This window comes from Abramis brama (assembly GCF_963993115.1).
Source record: "Abramis brama genome assembly, chromosome: 2".
Classification (NCBI taxonomy): domain Eukaryota; kingdom Metazoa; phylum Chordata; class Actinopteri; order Cypriniformes; family Leuciscidae; genus Abramis; species Abramis brama.
In genome coordinates this window covers 24,900,146-24,918,812 of record NC_139964.1, presented here as the reverse complement: position 1 = coordinate 24,918,812, position 18,667 = coordinate 24,900,146, and the positions used below count along the sequence as shown (strand labels likewise).

Genomic DNA, 18,667 nt, shown 5'->3' with positions numbered 1-18,667 from the left:
AAATGCTTGAACCCCGATAAATGCTGCTTGCAGCTTTAATTACTATTATTATTTTACTCAAATGAGTTACAATAATATTTTTTCGTGTATTTAAAGGGGTCATGACATGAGAAACCAAATTTGCCTTGATCTTTTGGTATATAAGAGGTCTTTTTACCATTAAAACGTCCTGCAAGTTTCATAGCTGAAGACGTCCTCCCCATTATAAACGAATCATTTATTTAATCAAGCTCTTGTAAATATTTACTTACAACACACATATTTTTAGATTTGTTGGGCCTACTCTTGTGCCCCAAAGGGTCACACCTGGTTTTACCTGGTATTGACCACACAACAAGAAGTTGCTTTATTGCTAAGACCTGAGGGAAAAGAGAGAGAGTGAGGAGACGAGGCTCAGCTCGGGAAGAAGAGATAAGAATGAGCCAGATGGATTAGATTCAGATTAGCAAGCTTTACTGTTTTATTACAGGTTAGGATTCTCAAATTCAGTCTCAGTGGAAATACATCCTTACAATTTCAGTGGCATATTGGCAATGTTTGCATATTGATAGAGGTTGAACTGATGTCTAGGAGTAGTGACATTGTCCAAGATACAAGAAAAAATATTTTAGAATAGCCATGCAAAATATGATTATACAAACTATAGCTAAACAAAAAGCTAGGAAAATTAATATATAAGGAGATAAACAAAATCCAGCCTGGCACCCCTTGTGGTCATATGAGGAAGTTACAGATAGTTGTCACTTTTGATCTTATACATATCAGGTTTTCACTGGTTGTTTAATATCCTTGCTTAAAGGGGTCATGGATTGAGAAATCTAATTCTCCTTGATATTTTGACATATAAGAGGTTATTAAAAACATCCTGTACATTTTTATTGAAATCAACCTCTGACAACGACTCGTTTTGGAATTTGTGACATTATGATGTAATAGTGTGACGAAAGACCGCATCTGCAGAAGAAAATCAACTCCTACTTCTACATTATTGCCCCTTTAGCCCCGCCCACTGATTCACGCATGTCATGTAGTAGTAAATAAGAGAGATGTTAACACAGGATTACTCCTGCAAAAAAAACATAGAGACGCCTCTGAGGATTACAAGACGTCTTTGCATTGCCATCCTCGTGATCCTAAAATTAAGCGTAGATTAACTTTATTTTTAACTAAATATTTGTAGTATTTACACTTATAGTATAATATACTACACTTGTAGTATTTATATTTATATTTGAATATGCAAAACTGTTACCCAATCAAAGCAGTGGCTGTTTACTTCCAAGTCTTGACTGTAACATGTCTATAAAAACCGAATGTTTCAAAGAGAAGGTCAAAAACAGGATAGAAAATAGATTATACTTCTACATTAGGATGCTTTGTGGTGTTAAAATCTTGATAAAATTATGAGTGGACTATTCATGACCCCTTTAATACTAGGATCAGAGATTTTCACAGTGACTGGCCCATGTTGAGCTGTACATTCCCATAGACTGTATGTACTTGGCTCTTTGGGACTTCAGGTCTGTTGATAGGTTTCACTTTAGTGCTCGTGTCTTTGTCATTCTCATACACATTCTCTTCCTGCATCAAGAAAACAAAAGTGCACTAGTAATATGTCTGCTGGGTCATTGCATACAGAATAATAAGCTGGGTTTTTAGGTTATTTTTTAAGGTCAGAGAGCGACTTAGAAAATCTTTGGCATCACTCTTCTGTTCATCTCTGCCTTTGTTTTACTTGTTGACAGGCGTCACACTGCCTATGGAAATATCAAAACAAAGAAATACATTGGTCAATAGACTTTCTATTGTTTTAATTAAGCTGAGAGTAGACATGGCTTGTTTATTTATACCTTTACTTGCTGATGTCTTGCGAACAGCGATCACTCCAACTACAAGTATGATCACTGCTATGACCAGACCAACGACAACATATGGTATGTATGTGTTCGAGGATGCTGAGGAAGAGATAGAAAGATATTTTTGTATCATTAATGTAATTTAGATTACAATCCAATTAAAGGAGCATTGACTTGTTGATGTACTTAAGTACACTTTAAAACATTGCCAGGAATTTACAGGATTAAAGAGTATTATTTGACGATAAATTAATGTAGTCAAATTACAGTGAAATTGATGCATGCTGGGTCATTTTACTATTTTTTTGGTCAAATTACTGAATCAACAGAAAAATTATGCTGACATCACAGTAATAACTGCTCTAGTTTTACTGTGAATTCACATGATCCAGTTGTCTTTATCTATGCCACTGTAAGAAATTACATTGTTTAATTGATTTGTGTTACAATTTCAGTTGAAGCAGAGGCAGAAGCAGGATCTAAGTGCAGCAATACTATTTAATAACAGTCTCAAACTAAACAAAATAAACTCAGAACGAAAACCAGAACAACCAAGACATGCAACGTAAAATAACTGACAAAGAACAAGACAGAACACAAGGTATAAATAGACAGAACTAAAGAGGCAAATTAACAAGACACACCTGAACTGAACTAACTAATCAATAAGTAACTATGGAAACAAAAAGGCTGAACTAATTGACAGAACACAGACAAAGACAGAAATCAAAACAGACTGAGAATGTAACAATTTGTCATTGATTTGAAGTCGCCATTATGGTGATTACTGTTACATTATTGTTTCATTAACTTGGGATCTTGGACCATGTTAATTCATATTCATAATTGTTATCTAGTCAGGAGAGTGACAAATTCAAACATTTGTTAAAATAATGACAAGCCAAAATATAAAAAAAGCTAATTGGATGATTATAAGTTTGTTAAAGGAGAACTCGGCAACTCTAGCGAACTCTAGTCACTTCTTCGCTGATTTTTACTTTTGTTGTCGCATGTTTTCCCCACGAGCTCCCCCTACAGCTGTGGGGGGGGGCGTATATTTCACAACATGGTCGTAAAAAACTCACTTGCGGCGGCCTCCTCCCCCTCTCTACCGCTGCTCATGTGTGTTTGTTTTGATCGGAGCAAGCCAACTGTATCGTGTGGAGCTATGTCTAATATGAGATGACCTGCCCCACATGCAGTGTGGAATGACGGCCCTTGGGCGGCTCACTCCTGTTTGCAAGATCTGGGCCAGAAGCAGGCCATAGCAATGCCACATATCAGCCAAGAGCATATAAATAAACCAGAACTGGACCTTATCTGAGCCACAAAATCTGTGTATATTAAATATGGAGTCATCTCAGCCTTAATAAGCCTGCTAATAAGCAGAATCACTGGAGAAAAGAAGTGTTCTGAAAGAAGACTTCAGCCACAGCCTGAGATGAAATCAATTGAAGAGAAAAGAAGACATTAAATCTCTGAAGATCTCAGCAGAGGAGGATTAAACAACTCCACAAACAGCATTACCAGCTTCACTTATTACTAACCAGACTGGCTTTATTTCTGTCAGACGTCTACAAAAGTTTTTATTGAGAATTAACAGAGTGTATTTTTCATTTGAAGTCACCATAACAGTGATTAGTGTTTCCATTAGTTGGGCTCTTAACTCTTATTATATTTTTTGACTTTTGCATAGAAGCCTGATGAAAAATAAGTGTTAAGTTTGAACTTCAATTCAATGTTGATCTGCTCTCAGGGATATAGTTCTTTAGAAATTAAAAACACAACAAGACTATTGACTTTTGACTAAGTGTGGCATATTCAGAACTACTGTACAGTGTGGATGACAGCCAGACACCCTGAGAACAATCTACAGGTTTCATAAATTAATAAAACATGTACATGACTTTTGAGGCAAATATTTATGTTCATATTCATATTCAATTCATGTTTAAATTTACCATAGCATATCTGTAGCCTACATACATTAGAAAACATTCAGAAAATAAGCTAATAGAAACACAGTGTGTGACATTACCAGGTGAGATGGTCACTGGTGTGACAGTTGTAGGGCTGGTGTTAATGCTGCAAGTGTCTGAAAGTTTGGATGAATAGTGATTAATGAACAGAGACACAAATATCATGAATGTGTAGAAATAGCTCATGTGAATATAATTACCTGCACAGTATACAAGACTGCAGGTAGTTGGACTAACCAGCTCATAGACATAATAATTGCCTGGACAGGCTTTGACTTTAATGGGAAAAGACCCGAAATAGCAACAGTAATTGTTCCAGTGACCGCAGACATCTCGAGTGACGACTCCATCTGCTACTGTTGGGTGTCCACCACGTATCCACAGTGGTGCATGAGTGCCACAGCTGAACTGAGCAACACACGTGTCTGGGATCTGAGCGCTCAGGCCGTTAATGAAGAGACGATACCAGCCTCTCCAGGAGACAGACGCGTCACAGTTGTCGTATGAATGTAAGCCATATCCATTATTGATGGATCTCCATGTATCATTCAGCACAGTGTAGTTGTAGCAGGGGTCTGCAGAGAGATTAGCTGTTATGAAAAACTTGTAATTATAAAATGTAACCAGAAATGCAGCTTTTGGGACAGCTTCCAACCAGTTTGATTTTATTTCTGTCAGATGACTACAAAAGTTCTTACTGAGAATTAGCAGAGGTTTAGATGTTAATGTTTTATTTGAAGTGACCATTATGGTGATCAGTGTTTGCTTTAGTGGACTCTTGCCCACTGAGTTTATAACATTAGATTTTCTCTGGATGCTGTATTTGTGTGCCCTAGTGGAAAAAAGTCTACTTATTAAATCTTATTGTATTTGAAATATGTTCCCTTTTCAACATTGCAAATATATTAGCAAAAGTTTTACTATCTTTAATGTGTTAAAAGTATATTAGCATCATGTTTTTACCTATTTTCACCATACAACTTTTAACACACTTTAAAGGGCACCTATTATGCAAAATTCACTTTTACATGGTGTTTGAACATAAATGTGTGTTGGCAGTGTGTGAGCAAAACCACCCTAGAATGATAACAATCCACCCAGTGGTTTTTTTACAATCTCAATAAATCATAAGCACTGTCTCAGAATGAGCTGTTCTCAGTTTCGGTGCAATGTGACATAGAATTGCGCAGGCCCCTCCCACGACGTTTGATTGACACTTCAGTTTGAGCCTAGACCCGCCCTGAGTGAGCTGGACACAGAGTCCGCCATTGTTCGACGCTTGAGCAGCTGTAGACAAGAATGCCTCCTAAGTGATTGAGGTGTGTTGTTGTTGGATGTAAGAATGAACATAGCAGTCTTCATTTACTCTCGTTGTTACTCGAGGATGGATCTGTACTGTTTGTGATCCAGCTTACAGTCTCCGGAGCGACAGGCCTAACATTACTGATCACGGCAGAAATGAAAGTGAGAGCGCGCTCTTTATGACAGCTCATCGAGTCGTTTTACGGATATAAGGTTTACCAGTTTATTTAGCACCCACTGAAAAGGTGTGTGTATATTTGTTTACTGTTTTTGTGTATTTCGCTGTGTATGTTGTTGATAATGAAAGGGAGGGAGAGAGAGAGTTTATGGATAAGACTTTAATGCTCACTTCTTATACTGTGTTTATTCAGCTCTTACTGTGATACTCTGGAGTAAAACTAACGCTCATCTTTTGTGTGATGTACAATAAACTTCACTGAACTCGTCAGTATATTTTGGTCATCATTCGGACGGGTTTTGCTACAGCAGGCTTGTATTAGTGGATAAAAGCAGATGACAAATAAGTTATAACCATAATTAAACTAAACTATACCTGTTCTATCTCTATACAGCATATATTCTCTGGCTCTATGGGCATTATTGTCCGACTCCGAGTCGAAATGAACACCGCAACTGAGAGTTTCTGTTCTGATATTATCAGATGAGATTGTCCTGGCTCGAGCGCGAGCTTGTGAGGCTCCGCCCCCTGTGACGTGCAGCAGCAGTTAATTTGCATTTAAAGGGCACACACTAAAACAGTGCGTTTTTCTGAGCCCCAAAAATGACAATTTAAACATGCTGTAAAAAATGATCTGTTGGGTATTTTGAGCTAAAACTTCACATACATACTCTGGGGACATCAGAGACTTATTTTACATCTTGTGAAAAGAGTCATAATAGGTGCCCTTTAAAATAATTGTACTTTAGTATATATTTTTTTTAATATATATTTTTAAAAGTGTATTTATTTGCAGCTTATTAATAATTAAAAACAAACATACTTTTATCATATTTCTAAAAAGAGCACTATAAGTACATTGGTAATAAATATATGCTTAATTATACTTTTAAGAAATATGCTAAAAACAAGCATAATTTTAATATATTTCTAACAAGTGCACTATAAGTACATTGGTAATAAATGCTTTATTATACTTTTAAAAAATATACTAAATACATAATAGAAATAGGTATTTAATATAATTTTTTTTTTTTTTTTTTTTTTTTTTACCCAGCTTCAAGTTTGCATCGGGCTTGACATTTGGAACCTCATTATATTGTGATTCTAGGTAAGATTTCTATTACATTAACGTTACTTGTCTGTGCCAGTCGTATTTTTTACAAAGTGTAACAGCACATCTCTTTCAATTCAGCTACATTCAGTTTGACCAATCAGAGCCAAGCTTTTCAAATCGAAGTCGAAGCAGACTCGAAGAGTTGAAGTTACTGCCCTCAGAAGTTACTGATAAGTTTTAGTTGCTCTTTGCATAAATGAATAGCTCACTGTTTAGTTTTTTCCTATGTGGATAGGGCTGCTATGCATTTGCTAATATGACTTACATGTGGAATACTGACGTTAACCACTGTAACATGATGCTGACACTGATTTCTACCCAGCTAACAGAATTTTGTTATAAAAACGTTCTCCATAATCTCCAAATATTCAGTGTTGGTTCTGGGAACATTAAAAATGATGTTACAGGAACATGTTTTAAAAGGTATAATGTTCCTCAAACGTTCTGAATTAAAATTCAACATTATAGGAACGTTGATTTCTAACATTCCAAGAACATAAAAATGTCCAGTTTCCTTAATGTTACTAGAATGTTATTTAAAGGTTAGTGTGATGTTCCTGAAACATTCTTTCAATCATCTTTCGAAAGAGTAATAAGAAAACAAACTACAACTTTATTCAGACACAGCTTTAGATGAACTAAAGATAAAAGACATTAACTCTCTGAAGATCTGATTAAACAACTCCACAAACAGCATTACCAGCTTCACTTATTACTAACCAGACTGACTTTATTTCTGTCACACGTCTACAGAAGTTCTTATTGAGAATTAACAGAGGTTTAGATGTTGATGTCTTATTGAAAATGTTTGATTTGAGGTCACCATCATGGAGATCAGTGTTTGCTTTAGTTGGGCTCTTGACCCTGTTTAAACAGATCTTCAGAGACTTAATGTCTTCTATCTTCAGTTCATCTAAGGCTGTGTCTGAATAAGATTGTAGTTTGTGTTCTTATAACTCTTTCTTTCAGTGCTTGCTCACAGTAGGTGTTTGAATGATTGAAAGAATGTTTCAGGAACATTACATTACATTCAGGACATTTTTATGTTCTTGGAATGTTAAAAATCAACGTTCCTATAATGTTGAATTTTAAATCAAAATTAAGTTGAAAGAATGTTTGAGGAACATTATACCTTTTAAAACACTTTCCTTTAACGTCAAGAAAACTAGACATTTTTTATGTTCCCAGAACACTGAATATTTGGAGAACGTTCTTATGACAAAAGTCTGTTAGCTGGGTAGCAACTTCAGCAATGGGTATATAGTCAAAGTCTAAAGTATTTGATAAATCGGTTTAAAATCTATGTGGAGACATTTGTCTTAATACAACTAAAAAACATTGTCCAATGCATCTGCAAAAAAACAGAATTAGTCATTACATGTACATTACATTAACATTATTTTTGTAAAATGAAGCTGTGTATTTATTTATTTTTTGATTTCCTGAACAATTTGGCTTAATTGTTATGATGTAAATGATCTTTGAAAAGTAAAAAAAAAAAAAAAAAAAAACATGTTATGAACATAAAGCAGGGATGGGCAAATGCTGTCCTGGAGGGCTGGGCAAACTCGGTCCTGAAAGGCCACTGTCCTGCAGAGTTTAGCTCCAACCCCGATAAACTCTCCTGTCTGTAGCTTTCTAGTAATCCTGAAGACATTGATTAGCTGGTTCAGGTGTGTTTGATTAGGGTCCCAGATAGATAGTGACCATCAAAATAATGTTAATGTGTCAATGTTAACTACATTGAATCAATATATCTTTTGTTCCAGCGATTAATGTCTTTTTTTTTTCTTTTTTTTTTCATCCATAAATCAATGGTAATGGCATTGAGTCAATGTTACAAAGTGATGTTGGTTCAACATCATGGTTGCCATCTCAGAAAATTAAACACAACAATTACAACTGACTTAAAGCCACACAGCATGAAATCAATTGCAAATAAAATGTTTAAAAATGTTTGGTCACCATTGTTGTGATCAGTGTTTGCTTTAGTTGGACAGTTTGACTCTTGCCATTAAAGGGGGGGTACAATGGTGTTTCATGTATTCAGAGTTGTTTACAGTGTTAAAGAGATGGATTCTCATGTTAAACATGGGCAAAGTTTAAAAAAAATATTTTGGACGAATAACGGAGAATTTCTGTGCCGAAAATCTTACTTCCGGGTTGGTACAAGTTTCGGCTGTTTTTTTTCGATCGTGGATCTAATGACGTAGATGAGAGTGGAACTCCTTATATGAGCATTTCTCTCGGAAAATCTCGCCCGCGCACACGTCGACCAGAGGAGGGCGAGACCGCGCACATCAACGCGCTTCAACAGGAAATCATCGGCAGCCAGCGCTGCACAGGATTTGTTCAAGAATGTCTCCAAAAAAGTGTGTTTTTGGATGTGAGGGAAAGCTTACCGTGTTCAGCTTTCCAAAGAACCCAGTGTTACAGGAACAGTGGATGCAGTTTGTTTTTCCGGGGCAGCAACGGAGTGTACCAAGTGCGGTTTCTGGTCATTTCAGTGACGAATGTTTTATTAACAAGGCCCAGGTCGACGCTGGATTTGCAAATCGTTTGCTATTAAAACGTAGAGCGGTCCCAGTGATAAAAGACCCCATTCATGTAAGTACAACTGGATCAGATTTCTGTCTTTTGCTGGAAATCAAGCATTACCGCTTGACTCTATAGCTCCGCCTCCAGGACCTCGGCATTTTCCGGAGAGAATCGAAAAGCTGTATTTTTCTTTTATAAATATAATAAAACTAAACATTTTTTGGAGATATTAAAGATGCACTACTACTCTATAGGTACTCAAGATTAACATGAGATTAGGTGAAACTGTGCATGTTATGTACCCTTTAAGAAACAGTGTTTCTGATCTTTGCAGCCAAAAAAAAAAAGAAAAAAGGCAGAAGCAAAGATAATCAAGTGGAAGAGTTTTCAACATAATTAGAAGAAGAATAGCTTACAATTGACCACCATAACAACAAAAGTGGATATTGCTTTCTTGCAACAGCTCAAATGTTCAGAATTGTTGTTAAGACGACACACAGACATCAAGAATCATCATACAAATCTCAACAATGGTGACATGCTTCATGCCAGTGCATGCTTGTTTTATACTATGGTGGCTCCCAACATGCATTGCAGCATGAAGCATGTCACCATTGTTGAGATTCATATGCTGTTTCTTGATGTCTGCATGTGTATATAAAAACATGTTTTCTTTAATGAATTTTAAAAATCAAAATTCAGAATGTATGATCTGTGGGAAAAAAGTATTGTTGAACTATTTTTCGTCTTATTATGCTGAAAACTGTTTCAACTGATTATCTTTGTGTCTGGCTTTTTTTCCCCAACCAATTATATGATTTGAAAAAGACCAGTAACATAAACAAGAGTCAAACTGTCCAACCAAATCAAACACTGATCACCATAAAACATCTTCAATAAAACATCAAGTAATAAACCTCTGTTAATTCTCAAAAAAACAAACAAAACAAAAACCTTCTGCTGAGATCTTGAGAGATTTATTGTCTTCTTTTATTTGCAGTTGATTTCTGGCTGTGTGGCTTTAAGTCAGTTATAGATGTTGTGTTTATTTCTGAGAGTGCAGGCATGTTGAACCAACATCACAGTGTAACATTGACTCAACACCATTACCATTGATTTATGGATGACATTTAAAAAAATGTTCAACATTAGTTGCGGGAGCAAAATATATGTTGATTCAATGCAGTTAACATTGACACATTAACTTTGTTTTGATGGTTGCTGTCTATCTGGGACCCTAATCAAACACACCTGAACCAGCTAAAATCCCCAGTGTTAAATCAACACTGCTCAGAGCAAATATGGTCCCACTCTACAGAGTGTTAAAGTAACACTAAAGCAGTGTTAAAGTTAATGAAATAATTAAGTGATTAACTGAGTGATGATTGAGCATTAGTGATGAACACCTGCAGTTAACAAGCAGAATCACTGAAGGAAAGAGAAACACAAGAACTACAACTGACTTTTAGTCACAGCCTTAGATTAAATCAACTAAAGATAAAAAGAAGAGATTCAATCTGTGAAGATCTCAGCAGAGGAGGATTAAACAACTCCACAAACAGCATTACCAGCTTCCCTTATTACTAACCAGGCTGACTTTATTTCTGTCAGACGTCTACAGTTCTTATTGAGAATTAACAGAGGTTTAGATGTTGATGTTTTAAAATCACCATTATGGTGAACAGTGTTGCATTTAGTTGTGCAATTTGACTCTTGACTTCTTATGGGAGTTTATGGTCTTTATAACAGTGTTTACTAAAACACATAATTTGTTGCAAGGAAAGCCAGAATCAAAGACAGTCAGGTGATAGGCCTATAGTTTTCAATATCATAAAGTTTACAAATATTATCATTGACTAAAAGTGGTTATTTGTTATTAATATATATTTTTAACAACATTGACTTCTTTCTTCAGATCAGACATCAAGCTGATTTTTTTTTTTTTTTTTTGATTTATTGGGAAAATACTCTTTGGACAAACACACAGACATCAAGAATCCACATATGAATCTCAACAATGGTGACATGCTTTGTATGCCGCAATGCATTCTGGGAGGCACCATAGTATAAAACGCTTGGCTCCCAGCATGCATTGCAGCATGAAGCATGTCACCATTGTTGAGATTCTTATGCTGCTTCTTGATGTCTGTTTGTTCCTAAAAAAAAAAAAAAAAAAAAAAAAAGATTTTCCAAAAAATTGTTAATGTATATAAAAATCAAAATGTCTGCTCTGTATCAAGAAAGGTGTAAGCTATTTGTAAGTAACAAATGACAACTTATGATCAGGGAAAAGATTAGTGAATCACTCTACTTTATAATCATGAAAACTAAACCACCTGAACGCCTTTGTCTTTGGCATTTGGCGTACTGTTACAAAGACCCAAATTGTACTTAAAATGCCAAGATTCAAACTGCCCAACTAAAGGAAACACTGATCACCATAATGGTGGTCAAACATTTTAAAACATCAACATCTAAACCTCTGTTCATAGACATATGACAGAAATAAAGTCAGTCTGGTTAGTAATAAGTGAAGCTGGTAATGCTGTTTGTGGAGTTGTTTAATCCTCTTCTGCTGAGATCTTCACAGATTTAATGTGTTCTTTTATCTTCATCTGATTTAATGTGACTGTGACTGGAAGTCAGTTGTAGTTCTTGTGTTTCTCTTTCCTTCAGTGATTCTGCTTGTTAACTGCAGGTGTTCATCACTAATGTTCAATCATCACTCAATTAATCACTTAATTATCTCATTAACTTTAACTCTGCTTCAGTGTTATTTTAACACTCTGTAGAGTGGGACCATATTTGCTCTGAGCAGTGTTGATTTAACACTGGGGATTTTGCTGTGTAATCGATGTCTTCAGGATTACTAGAAAGCTACAGACAGGAGAGTTTATCAGGGTTGGAGCTAAACTCTGCAGGACAGTGGACCTCCAGGACAGAGTTCGCCCATCCCTGGTGAACACTATCTTATTGGTTAACCCGGTGTTACTCCCCTCATATTCTTGCTATATCGCATATTGCTATTGTCGTCTCCCTCAGCGCGGAGTCATTGCTCATTCAAATGCTAATTGCTAGAAGGACTTTAATGAGACACATGGAATCTAAAATCTAACAATGACTCACGCAGTTTAATTCCATATGGAAAGTGTGTTATATTATTAATACATATTACAGCAATCAGTTATGAGTGATGCACAAAAAAAGCATTATAGCATAACTTGACATCAACAATCAGTGAATTAATCTCAACAAGTGACAATACAATATTCAGATAAACAGATAAAACAGGCTACTTAAAGGGACACTTCACCCATTTGCATTAAGCTTTGTATTGTTAGAAACCCAGTCATATATTATAATAAACGTGGATTTTTCATTCATTTTTCCCTGAGATGGGAGAAATAAGGATTTAAGTGTTTTACTTCCTGCTTATTATGACGTAAAAATCATCATTTTGCGTCATAATAAGCAGGAAGTCACATTTCATTGAAAAGTGTAGAGACTACAAACACTGGCTCCTCATTATTCCAGGGGGAGGGACCCGCTCACGCTACAGGCCTATTACAGATCAGTGGGTGGGACTTCACTTTCTGAAACTGAAAGCAATATCCTCCATCTTGTTTGGAAGCTAAGCTAACAGGCGCTGTGGAGACAGATGTGAAGATATGACAATAGCGGAGGAGAGTGCTCAATATGATATAGAGGAAGAGGATTTCGGAAGTCTGATGCTTGAATCAGGTGTTTGTGGCTACCTTTACAAGTCGCATAGCGAAGAGCAGCCGAGGCAGAAGACCTGCCTGTCGCGGACGAGAAGCCCAGACTGGCTCGAGCTGGGGGCGGACTGGTGGCGCCGGTGATCTCACACCTCTCGTTTCAATCTAACTGAATTCATTCCGATTGGTGAATCTGACTGTAGTGTTTACATGAACGCTAAACAAGTGATCGGTTGATGTGCGCTTTACCCTTGCTAAGAAAATTTCCGCTCCTCCGTGAGAGATGCGAGACCCGGCGCGTCTCAGTAATGAGCTCCAAATTCAAAAATTTCTCCACATTTCTTCTACTTAAATGACCTATTTTAAATACACATTCATCTTCCCAGAGGTGAAGTATCCCTTTAAAATCACAACAAAAGCACAGTTAAAGAAAATAGTAAGATCATTCAGCTGCAGAATTTATTCATGTCGCAATGCATGCTGGGAGTCATCGATGTGTTTTGTTTTCTGCTGGCTCCCAACATGCATTGCGGCAAAAATATGTGTGTTGATTGTCACCATTGTTGAGTTTAATGTGCTGATTCTTGATGTCTGTGTGTCTGATTTTTTTTTTTTTTTTTTTTTGTAAATCTTTACATTTATTTATAATAACCAGTTACAATAACACTATTGGATCTCTTGCTGTTGTAACTGTGTGTTAATAAAGCAAAGGTGATCAGGTGATTTTGGTAAACTGTTGATCTAATGGTCTGAATCTCTGATCTCATCCAGTGTCTACATTTTGAGTATATGGTCATGTGTTGGTCATTTTTATTTTTGATTATAGTTGCCCTGTGATTCAACATCATGAGATCCAGTAGTGTTATGGTAACTATTTATTATAAAGACATTTATAATACATTTATATTCTATATCTGGCATGTAAGCCTGATGAAAAATCAATGTTGTTTCAACCTTGATTCAATGTTGATCTGCCATCAGGGATATAGTTCTTTATAATTAAAAACACTACAAGTACTGTTTTTGACTAAGTGTGGCATACTCAGAACTACACTGTTAAAAAAAAACAGTGAAATTTACAGTAAAAAAACAGCAGCTGTGGTTCCCAGTACCATAACCTTTTAGTTTTCACGGTACAACCTTTATATTTCATAAACTGATGAACGTTATCATTCAATTTCACTAAAGAATTAAAATCTGCTTTTTACCTTTGTAATATACTGATAACCACCATAACAATACAGATGGTAAAAAAGAAACCACATGATGATTTAAAGTACACCGTTTTTTTTCCACAATCTGAGGCACATGATAGAGGTGGGCGGATCGATCCTAAAATATCGATACTTCGATACTGACGTGGTATCGAAAAGGATCGATCCTCACATAAAAATATCGATCCAAATGTGTGTTTTTTTTACCAGTAATTTTTATTAATTTAGCACGCAATTCAGTGCGTAAAATAAGCTTCTAAGTGGAAAAATAAGCGAATGTTAGCGGATAATTGTGTAGGATAGAACTTTTTCTCCTAGTCATCTGGATACAAGACGAAACCAATCAATCACAGAGAGCGTTCGATGCTGGTGCTTCACTGAGCTCACAGGCACGTTTGGGAAACGAAGCCTTGCTTAGATGACAGAGAAATAATCGGGAGTTATTTTGCAATAAACAAAGCAAAAGTGTATATAACGGTTCAAAATGTTGAGGACAGTAAGATTTTTTTTAATGAAATTAATATTTTTATTCAACAAGGATCGATGCATTAAATTGATCAAAAGTGACAGTCAAGGGTTTTTCACTGTTAAAAAAATCTACTTCATATAAATGCTGTTCTTTCAACTGTGTTCATCAAATAATTCTGCATCATGGTTTCCACAAAAAAATATGAAACTGTTTTCAACATTGATAATAATAAGAAATGTTTTCTGAGCTGTAAATCAGCATATTAAAATTAAGTATCATCATAACTGGAGTAATGATGCCGAAAATTACGCTTTGATCAATTGAATAAATTACAGTTTAGTATGACATAGAAAACAGATAGCCTATGTTAAATTGTAATATTACAGTTTTTACTGTATTTTTGATCAAATAAATGCAGAAGAGAATTAAAAATCTTACAGACCCCAAACTTTTGAACAGTAGGCTAGTGTACAATAGTACTTTTACTATAATTAGGATAGTTTTTTAAAAGTCACTGACTAATAATTACAGGCGAGTTGAGAGCACAAATCACAAAATATTTAGTAGTCATGAAAACGTTTTCAGATTTACCATATTAATGATGCATTCACCTCATAAATCATGACACACTACTCTAGCACAGGAAAGTGCATACAAGTTCAAGTGCATGCTTTTAAAATTAAAAAGTATTGGTATCGGTATCGATATCGGCGATACTGGCCCTGTATTTACTTGGTATCGGATCGATACCAAAATTTGGAGTATCGCCCACCTCTAGCACATGATAATATAAAGAAGGTGCACAGTGTCATACACACAAATACAAAACACCATCATGGTGACACACACATTACTCCAAATAATGCCATAAACATTCATTAAACAATATATGATGTAACCCAAATGTATATAACTGATAACAAAAACTAAGAATAAACATAATTATTTAAATGAAATAACATCAAATGTGAAGTGTCACACAGGGAATTCTGGGAATGTCCATTTAGAGAAACAACAAGAACAGAAAAAAAGAGAAGCGACGAGCAGAAACACAAGAACTATAACTGATTTCAGCCACAGCCTAAGATGAAATCAACTGAAGATAAAAAAATAAAAAATAAAAAATAAAATCTGTGAAGATCTCAGCAGAGGAGAATTGAACAACTCCACAAACAGCATTACCAGCTTCACTTATTACTAACCAGACTGACTTTATTTCTGTCATACTACAGTTCTGTTTGAGAATTAACAGCGGTTTAGATGTTGATGCTTTATTGTTTCATTTGAAGTCACCATGATGGTGATCAGTGACTGCTTTAGTTGGGCTCTTGACCCTTGACTTTCTAACATTAGTTTTTCTCTGGCTGTTGTAACTCTGTGTTTATAAGACACATTGGTTATGGCTTGGAAATCAGAGAGGAAAATAAATCACGTGATGTTGGTTATGTAATGATGATGGCAATCATCATTAGTGGTCTGATTCACTGAGCTCTTATAGAGTCTTATTTTTGATTACTGTATATGTGTCATTAATTTTACATTATTGATTGTAGTAGCCCTATGATTCTACAGCATGTGATCCATCAGTGTTGTGATAATCTGATTTTAAAAAAAAAAACATTGTGCACAATTAGCCTGGCTAGCGTCAGACCTCTTCTCATTGAGACGTGGTCTGGGAACCACGTTCATTTTCTCGTATTTGAGGCGTGGTTTACGAATGCCCAGAGCCATTTATTGGGCGCTACAAATGTCTATTAAATGCGCCTGTACGTAGCTCATAGCCAATCGTTTCAATTATACCAGAGACGTATGAAGAGCGACAGAAATTCGACAAGGAAGAAGACGAAATAAACTTGCATTCTAAACTACTTAGAACACTATCTAAGGCTGCAGCGAAAGGTAACTTCACGTCTGATGCCATGTTGGATCCATAGATATAAACAAAACTTCTTCGGTGTGTCGCATAGATGTTGTCATCGTCTTGCTGTCCCCTTTCTGAGAGGAAAATCTAGTCCATGGTGTCCAGGCTGCCTAGCAGCATGAATAAAATCACGCTGCGCTCAAGGCAGCATGGGGAAACCCAGGCTTGTACACAATTAAGGTTTGAACAACTGTAGCTCTCAACTGCTCTCAGACACACACAGACATCAAGATTCAGCGTATGAATCTCAACAACGGTGATGATAAAAGTGCAGTGCATGATGGGAGCCTTCAATCAAACCTCATCAGTATCTCCCAGCATACATTGAATAAATTATGCAGCATGAATAAATTATGCTGAATTGCCTTAGTATTCTCTTTTATTATTATATCTGCTTTTATTTGTGATGTTGTTTTTGTTGCAGCTTTTAAGTAGCTTGGTTTGTGATGTTCAGAGTTTTATCTGATGATTTTGTTGATTGTCACCGTTGTTGAGATTCATATGATGATTCTTGATGTCTACGGTTTAAATTGTTCTTTAGTTCAAAACCTTTTTTGTACACCATGTGTTTTTAAAGTTCTTCAGATTATCTGTTTGTCACTGCTGGCTCACATGCGGTGGGGACACAGTGCTATTATACTCAATAACGTGAAGTATATTAGTATTAAACGTTCCTCATACAATGAAAGATAAGACTCTTTATGAGATCAGTGAATCAGGCCACTACCTGATGATTACATCATCATAAATCTGCCAACAACATCTGATCACATTTTCTCTCTGATTTTCATGCCATAACGAAAGTGTTTTATGAACACACAGTTAAAGCAGTCAGAGTAAATCTAAAGTTAATAAAACATCAACGTATGAACCTCAGGTAATTCTCAATAATGACTTTTATTATGACAAATTGGTTTGTAATACAATATTTTTTAAATTACAGGAAACCACAGCTGGCAGTTTTTTTGTTTTTGTTTTTTACCATAAACTGAAGTTCAATGCCATAAAATCTTAAATATTACTACCATATTTTACGATAAAGCACTTGCAGCCAGCTGCCAGTTTTTTAGCGTAAAATTTAGTTCAGTGCCGTAAAAACTAAAATATTTCTACCGTATTTTTTACGGTAAAGTACTGGCAACCACAGCTGCCAGTTTTTCTTTCCATAATCTTTAGATCATTGCCGTAAAACCTAAAATATTACTATCATATTTTTTACGGTAAATCGCTTGCAACCAGCTGCCAGTTTTTTACCGTACACTTTAGTTCGATGATGTAAAACGTTTAAAAAAAATTTTTTTACGGTAAGGTACAGTAAATGCAACGGTAAGTTTTTTTTTACAGTGTACTTCCAAAATCCATACATTTAACAGTATATTGCTGTAAAATTACATGAAATGTCCCGTGAGAGCTATTTTCACTGTATATAGTAAGGGTACATACTGTTAAGCAATTAACATCTCTTTTTCCGTTGCTTTACAGTTTTTTACTGTTAAAATTACGAACATTTTTTACAGTGTACTGTACAGTGAATGACAGCTAGACATCCTGAGAACAATCTACAGGTTTCATACGTTTCTACCAAAACATTTCCATGACTTTTGAGGCAAATATTCATGTTCATATTCATATTCAATTCATGTTCAAATTTACCGTAGCATATCTGTAGCCTACATACATTAGAAAACATTCAGAAAATAAGCCAATAGAGAAACAGTGTGTAACATTACCAGGTGAGATGGTCACTGGTGTGACAGTTGTAGGGCTGGTGTTAATGCTGCCAGTGTCTGAAAGTTTGGTTGGATAGTGATTAATGAACAGAGACACAAATATCATGAATGTGTAGAAAGAGCTCATGTGAATATAATTACCTGCACAGTATGCTGAATAACAGCCAACTGGTGTAACCAGCTCATAGACATAATAATTGCCTGGACAGGCTTTGACTTTAATGGGAAAAGACCCGAAAAAGCAGCAGTAACTGTAAGCGTTAGCGCAGACATCTCGAGTGACGACTCCATCTGCTACTGTTGGGTGTCCACCACGTATCCACAGTGGTGCATGAGTGCCACAGCTGTACTGAGCAACACAAGTGTCTGGGATATGAGCGCTCATGTTGTTAATGAAGAGACGATACCAGCCGTTCCATGAGACAGACGTGTCACACTTTCTGACTGAAGCATATGTATTATTGATGGATCTCCATGTATCGTTCAGCACAGTGTAGTTGTTGCAGGGGTCTGCAGAGAGATAAACGTTATGGAAATATATTAAGAAATTAACAAGTTTCTGAAAAACATGTTATTTTTCAAATTTAACCAGAAGTGCAGCTTGAGACATGACTTTTTTTTTTTTTGCTAATTCGGAGCGATTAATT

At 35.9% G+C, this 18,667-nt stretch overlaps 1 protein-coding gene across 1 annotated transcript in view; it reads right to left on the bottom strand.

Moving 5' to 3' along the window:
* Nucleotides 1–433: 433 nt before the first annotated feature.
* The window catches only part of LOC311077902 (uncharacterized protein), a 43,765-nt gene continuing 25,531 nt past the window's right edge, over nt 434–18,667 (bottom strand). The window contains exons 5-10 of the mRNA XM_084106550.1: nt 18,162–18,530; nt 18,021–18,077; nt 4,036–4,410; nt 3,895–3,951; nt 1,851–1,955; nt 434–1,757 (exon numbers count right to left, since the gene is read on the bottom strand). Coding sequence (XP_083962676.1) covers nt 1,732–1,757; nt 1,851–1,955; nt 3,895–3,951; nt 4,036–4,410; nt 18,021–18,077; nt 18,162–18,530 — 989 coding nt within the window. The 3' untranslated portion in view covers nt 434–1,731. The remainder of the gene's footprint in view (nt 1,758–1,850; nt 1,956–3,894; nt 3,952–4,035; nt 4,411–18,020; nt 18,078–18,161; nt 18,531–18,667) is intronic.